General features: G+C 52.1%; 1 protein-coding gene across 1 annotated transcript; it reads left to right on the top strand.

Moving 5' to 3' along the window:
- Nucleotides 1-379: 379 nt before the first annotated feature.
- On the top strand, nt 380-6,964 carry Chrna10 (cholinergic receptor nicotinic alpha 10 subunit). The gene is made up of 5 exons (XM_070034680.1): nt 380-440; nt 2,502-2,647; nt 2,906-3,060; nt 4,103-4,635; nt 6,516-6,964. The coding sequence occupies exons 1-5, from the start codon at nt 380-382 to the stop codon at nt 6,962-6,964; spliced, it is 1,344 nt and encodes a 447-aa protein (XP_069890781.1).
- Nucleotides 6,965-7,317: the final 353 nt, after the last annotated feature.

Raw genomic sequence — 7,317 nt, 5'->3', positions numbered from 1 at the left:
AAGAAGTAGGAGAGAGGAGAAGGGAAATAGATAGAGACCAAGACGGTTGTAGAGGAAAAGTCAAAGAAAATTGAGAGAGCAAGAGGTAAACAGAGGTGCATGGCATAGGGAAAGGGCAGATGTTGAGGCCAGAGAGGCAAGGACTAGAAAAGGAGAAATGGCAGATGGTAAGAACCAAGTACTAATATTTGCAGGGCAGGTACAAACAGTAGGGTCAGATAACTAGAAGAGTTTAGGGACTCCTTAGAGAGTATCCGGGCCCACCAAAGATCTGTCTTTCTGATTTCCAGGTACTGTCTACATTATCCTTGCCATCAGGGCCTGATGCTGCCCTAGGTCTGACTAGGAGACCCACCTCACCTCTGGCTGTGGCAGGACCATGAGGACTGGGAGCCACCGTCTCCATCTGGCCTTTCTGTTCCTGTTGCTACTCCCTGCAGGTATGAGCCAGCCCTGGCCTCCCCTGGCATTGCTGTTATTCCTATCCAACACAAATCTCTCTCCACAGCCTTTGTTAACTTTCTTTTCAGTAGCTGTGCTAAGAATAAGCTTTCCATCTGGGGAATGTGGAGGAGAGGGGTTACTTGCATGGCTGAAGTGGGAGCAAGGACAAGGAAACTTCCAGAATTATGGCTGAAAAGTCAGAGAAGCAAATCATAAAAGGCCCTGAATGCTAGGCTAGTGTTTTCACCTGCACCCACTGGGGCCCTGGAAAGTTTTAAGCAGACCCTGCCCTAGTCAGATTCAGTCAGTTTAAAAGACTGTGGGATGGGCTGGGAATGTGGCTTAGTGGCAGAGTGCTTGCCTAGCATGCATGAATCCTTGGGTTCAATTCCTCAGTAACACATAAACAGAAAAGGCCAGAAGTGGCGCTGTGGCTCAAGTGGTAGAGTGCTAGCCTTGAACACAAGAAGCTCAGAAACAGTGCCCAGGCCTTGAGTTCAAGTCTCAGGACTGGGAAATAAAAAAGACTGTGGGAGCCTCTAGGTGCTAGGGCTCACACTCTGTAATCCTAGCTGCTCAGGAGGCTGAAGATCTGAGGACTGCAGTTCAAAGCCAGCCCAGGCAGGAAAGACTGAGATTCTTATCTCCAACAAACTACTAAAGAGCCAGAAGTGGAGCTGTGGCTCAAGTGATAGAGTGCTAGCCTTGAGTACAAAGCTCAGGGACAGCACCCATGCTCTGAGTTCAAGCCCCAGGACCTGTGCACGTGGGTGTGTGGGTGTGTGTGCCAAACATGGTGGTGCACACTCATAATCCCAGCACTGAAGAGGTGAAGACAGGGGAATCATGAGTTTGAGGCCAACCTGGACTATATCTCAAGAAAATGAAAAAGCAGAGCAAAATAAAACAAAAAATTGAGAATAGACAGGAAGTGAGGATAAGCTCCAGGCCGGGGGAGCAATGACAAGCTACTATTGTGTAGTCTGAGTGAAGGAGGAAGGGTTTGGACTAGAGAGGTGATAGAGGAGAGGGAGGAAAGGAGAGGGGAGGAGAAAGGGGAAGGAGGGAAGGAAGGAAGGGAGGAAGGGAAGAAGGGAGAGAAGGAGGAGGGAAGGAGGGAGAGAGGGAAGGAGGGAAGGAAGATGGGACAGGAGATGGGAGGAGGGAGGGACTAAATGAAGAGGACAGGGTTTTGGTACACATTATTTGCATCAGGGACTGAGAAAATGTATGTCATAAAAGCCTAGGAAGAGTGTGTTTTTAGGAAATGGCAGGTACCCATAATCCCAGCTACTTGAAAGGCTGAAGCAGGATGCCTTGAGCCCAGGAATTTGATACCAGCCTGAGTAACACAACCAAAACCTGTCTCAATAAAATAAAATCCTAGTGGCTAGTTGCGGAACATGGAATGCTCCATATATAGAAGCTTTGAGGAACCCAAGGAGAAGTAAAAACAGGCTTGAAAAATGAGGACAGGGTAAATGGAGTTTAAAATACTTAGGTGAAAGTCAGGGCTCTTGTGGGCTATTTGGGTCCCTCTAGTTTTAAGGCATGACAGACAGAATCCAGGTCCTTGAAAAGGGTATAAGAGGCCAGCATTGCTCTGGAAGATAGTACAAGGCCTTTAGCTCATTCACCCCTTAGAGGTGACCAAGAAGAAACCAGAGCTGCCAGGCACTGGTGGCTCATGCCTGTAATCCTAGCTACTCAGGAGATCTGAGGATTGCAGTTCAAAGCCAGCCCAGGCAGGAAAGTGAAACACTTATCTCCAATAAACCACCAGAAAACCAGAAGTGGTGCTGTGGCTCATGTGGTAGAGCACTCGCCCTGAGCTGAACAGCTGAGGGACAGTGTCCAGGCCCAGAGTTCAAGCCCCACAACCAAAAACAGAGAGAGAGAGACAGAGAGACAGAGAGATAGAGAGACAGAGACAGAGAGAAACAAACCAGAGCCACAGCCAGGACAGAGGACAAGCATAAGGAGACCATCAAAAGGCTGAGACAGTGGAAGCAGATATGGCTGAAGGGTATGCACAGAAGCCCTTTTGACTGATACAGAGTGCCTGGGAGCTGAAGGCAAGCTGGCTCACAAGCTGTTCCGTGACCTATTCACCAACTACAAAAGTGCCCTGAGACCTGTGGCAGACACAGACCAGACTCTGAATGTGACCCTGGAGGTGACACTGTCCCAGATCATCGACATGGTATGTTGTGGTAATGGTTCTGCTATGGAATGTTTCTGTAACAGTGTTCCAGGAAGAGGTAAGAGAGTGTGGGACTGTTCTTTTCCTGTGTTAAGATTAACATGCACCTGAGAAACTGAGGCCCAGAGAAGGGAAGAATCCAGCAAGGTCAGGCCTGGGAGGGAATCACTGTACGGACAAGTTGGGTTTGTAGATGTCTGCACTGAGGAAAGTGTGCACATATACCGACGTCCCCTCCCCGTCCCCTCCCCCCACCAGGATGAACGCAATCAGGTGCTGACCCTGTACCTGTGGATCCGGCAGGAGTGGTCTGATGCCTACCTACGATGGGACCCAGATGCCTACGGTGGCCTGGATGCCATCCGCATCCCCAGCAGTCTTGTGTGGCGACCAGACATCGTACTCTACAACAAGTACTGCCTGCCTGGGTCCCTCCCTCTCTTGCCTCTCTCTAAAGTTGCCCTTAGCTCTAAACATGCACTGAGACCCCTCCCCACCCCAACCCCACCCCAGTCTGGTTACCCTGCTGCCCTGGAAACTTTCCCCTGGTACCAAAAGGAAAGCTGCCAAGAGCTCACAGCCTCTGCATCAGCAGCCCCACTTTAGGGACAGAAGGCCAAATCAGGCTGAATGTCTACTGAGAGCCCTACTCTCTCTCCTAGTAAGGGGATGTGGTGATAGGATTCAAGGGATAAGAGTGCCTGCTTACCTCACACTTGCATGCATGAGGCCCTGAGTTCAATCCTCAGTACCACCAATAAATGAGTGAATGAATGACAAGTCTGGGATGTGAGTGCCTCTCTATGGTACCTTACCTGTTTCCAGACTAGCTCTGAGGTTCAGGGCTGGCTCCCTCCGGGCCTAACCCTCAAGGGCATTCCTTTCTGCCACATTAACCAGTTCAGTGCCTCCCATTTAATGTGTAGTGCTGCAAAGCTTCCTGAGTCCCTCTAATGAGTTTTGTAGATGATTCCCAAGGTCGCACTGACCTGCCCATTACTATCACCAGGTGTGTGTGTGTGTGTGTGTGTGTGTGTGTGCACACGTGCGCATGTGTGCACGTGCGCATGTGTGTGCACTGGGGCTTGAACTCAGGGCCTGGGAACTGTCCCTGAGCCTTTTTGGGTAAGGCTGATGCTCCATTATTTGAGCTACAGCTCTTCTGGGGCCTAATTAGAAATAAGAGTCTCATAGATTTTTCTGCTTGAGCCGGCTTCAAACTGTAATCCTCAGATCTCAGCCTCGGATTACAGGTCTTTCCCACTCTGCCCAGGCCTGTGTGCCTTCTAAGCCCCCCACCCCCACCCCTGGGCACTACCTAGGCCTCCAGGGCACCTCTCCTCAAAGAACTCCCCCCTTCCCCCCCCCCCCCCCGCCCTGCCCGGGTTTCTGACATCTGCCCCCAATGACCCCCTCACCCCACCCCCACCCTGCTCCCATCCTACTCGTCTGCAGGGCAGACACGCAGGCGCCAGCGTCAATCAACACGAATGTGGTGGTGCGTCACGACGGCGCGGTGCGCTGGGACTCCCCGGCCATCACGCGCAGCTCGTGCCGCGTGGACGTGTCCGCCTTCCCGTTCGACGCGCAGCGCTGCGGCCTGACGTTCGGCTCGTGGACGCACGGCGGCCACCAGCTGGACGTGCGTCCGCGCGGCGCCTCGGCCGGCCTGGCGGACTTCGTGGAGAACGTGGAGTGGCGCGTGCTGGGCATGCCGGCGCGCCGGCGCGTGCTCACGTACGGCTGCTGCTCCGAGCCCTACCCCGACGTCACCTTCACGCTGCTGCTGCGCCGCCGCGCCGCCGCCTACGTGTGCAACCTGCTGCTGCCCTGCGTGCTCATCTCGCTGCTCGCGCCGCTCGCCTTCCACCTGCCCGCCGACTCCGGCGAGAAGGTGTCGCTGGGCGTCACCGTGCTGCTGGCGCTCACCGTCTTCCAGCTGATCCTGGCCGAGAGCATGCCGCCGGCCGAGAGCGTGCCGCTCATCGGTGAGGCCGCTGGGGGGAAGGATGGGGGCCGGAAGGAGTCCCTCTTTCCTTGAAGGGAAAGGTCAACTCTAGCTACTTGGGAGAGTGAGATTGGTTCTAGGCCAGCCCGGGCCGAAGAGGCCCTGAGATCCCCATCTCAAGACGCTAGGGGCTGTGGCACGGGCCTCTTAAACCGCCTATTAGTGGCCAGAGTATGTCCGGCCAAGAGGATTGCCGTACACTACCCGCACGCCCAGGAAGCAAGATCTTGTCTGTTTGTTTTGTTTATGTCGGTCGTGGGGCCTGAACTCTGGGCCTGGGTGCTGTCCCTCAGCTCTTCAGCTCAAGGCCAGCGTTCTACCACTTGAGCCACAGCGCCACCACGTCTGGAAGCAAGATCTTATCTAAAAATCAAAACAAAAACCAAAACAGGCACCGTGGCTCACGCTTGTAATCCTAGCTACTCAAGAGGCTGAGATTTGAGAACCTTGGTTCAAAGCCAGCCTGGGTTGGAAAGTCAGTGAGACTCTTATCTTCAGTTAACCACCAGAAAACCAGAAGGGGCACTGTGGCTCAAAGTGGGAGAGAACTAGTCTTGAGCAGAAAAGCTCAGGACAACAGTCAGGCCCTGAGTTCAAGCCCCATACCCAACAACAATAACAACAAAAAAGTATAAAAAGGGATGGCATAGAAGATCTACCTGGCAAGTGTGAGGCCAAGAGTTCAAATCCCAGAATTGTCAGGGATTTGGCAGTGAGGTAGAGAGAGATAGGAAGATCTGTGTGTCTTGGATGTAACAGTAGTTGAATGATTGTGTGCCCTTTGCATGCTAAGCATTCTCCTATTTGATGTTTATTAGCTCAGGTAAGCTCCACAAACCTATGATGCAGGTTCTCTGGTTATTCTAGATGTATAGAGAATACTGTTTTGTTGTTGTTGGGTTTTGTTTTTAATGCTAGTCATGGGTCTTGAACTCAGGACCTGATCACTGTCCCTGAGCTTTTTTGCTCAAGGCTAGCGTTCTAGCACTTGAGCTATAACATTACTTCTGGCTTTTTTGGAGTGTGTGTGTGTGAGAAACAGTGGGGGGAGGGGAGAGGCAGAGAGACAGAGACACTGGGACTCTGATACTTTCACTCATTGGCAGTCACCCTACCACCTAAACCACAACCTCTAACCTCTTATTTGGAAATAAGACTCTCAGGGACTTTTCTGCCTTGGCTGGCTTCAAACTGATCCTCAGATCTCAGCCTCCTGAGTAGCTAGGATTATAGGCACGAGCCACTGACATCTGGCTTTTTTTTGTTGTTGTTTATTTCCTTATTTCTTTCTTTCTTTTTTTTTTTTTTGGTCTGGTCGTGGGGCCTGAACTCTGGGCCTGGGCACTGTCCCTCAGCTCTTTAGCTCAAGGCTAGCGCTCTACCACTTGAGCCACAGCACCACTTCCGGCTTTTTTCTTTTTTGCTTATGTGGTGCTGAGGAATTGAACCCAGGGCCTCAGGCATGCAAGGCAAGCGCTCTACCACTGAGCCAACTTCCCAGCCCCTTCCTTATTTATTTCTATTGAGCTTTGAACTCAGGATCTCATGCTTGTTGGCAGATGCTCTATCACTTAAGCCACACTCCCAGCCCCAGATCAGTATCTCACCCAGTTAAACCCATACTATTTGAGTCTCCAGTAGTAGCAACAATTTGAGAATAGGTAGATTCTGAGAGCACTAGTAGTGATGAGAAATGAGGAGAATTTGGCTCTTAGCTCCTTCCTTTTTCTGCCCATTGGACTTGAAGGGTCCTGAGAACCTCATGGTGAGCTTCTTCGTAGTTGTGGGGAGGTATCTAGGAAGCTGAGGATCCTCAAGTCATTGCTTTGGGCCCCAACTGGCACTCTGTCTGTCTTGCAGGAAAGTACTATATGGCCACTATGACCATGGTCACATTCTCCACAGCGTTAACCATCCTTATCATGAACCTGCATTACTGTGGTCCCAACGCTCGCCCGGTGCCAGCCTGGGCTCGGGCCCTCCTGCTGGGACACCTAGCAAAAGGCCTGTGTGTTCGAGAACGAGGAGAACCCTGTGGGCATTCCCAGCCAGCCAAGTCATCTCCTAGCCCCCTGCTTCCTACTGTCCCCCCAGCAGGCCCTTGCCACGAGCCTCGGTGTCTTTGCCACCAGGAAGCCCTCCTGCATCATGTAGCCACCATTGCCAGCACCTTCCGAAGCCATAGGGCTGCCCAGCGCCGCCATGAGGACTGGAAGCGCCTGGCTCGTGTGATGGACCGTTTCTTCCTGGGCATCTTCTTCTCCATGGCCCTGGTCATGAGCCTCCTGGTGCTGGTACAGGCCCTGTGAAAGGCTGGAGCACCTTCAGGCAGGGATGGCAAAGGCCAGGTTAGTTGTTGGTCCTCAGATAGACTAATCCCTCTCTACTGCTGTTAAGAATCTGGAATACCCTGGCCCAGCATACTAACTTCACAACCCATGAGAACTCTTGTTGTCTACAAATTCTAACTAAGGGAAATCCAGAGCCTGCCACCCACTAATTCCTAAAGTGTAGCCAGGCGCTGATGGCTCATGCCTGTAATCCTAGCTACTAAGGAGGCTGAGATCTGAGGATCATGGTTCAAAGCCTACCAGAGCAGAAAAGTCCATGAGACTCTTATCTCCAATAAACCACCAGAAAACTGGAAGTGGCACTGGGGCTC

The sequence above is a fragment of the Dipodomys merriami genome, unplaced genomic scaffold (assembly GCF_024711535.1).
Source record: "Dipodomys merriami isolate MVZ:Mamm:240054 unplaced genomic scaffold, mDipMer1.0.p SCAF_25, whole genome shotgun sequence".
Classification (NCBI taxonomy): Eukaryota; Metazoa; Chordata; class Mammalia; order Rodentia; family Heteromyidae; genus Dipodomys; species Dipodomys merriami.
Note: the sequence above shows the minus strand (reverse complement) of the source record. Positions and strands in the feature narration are given on the sequence as shown.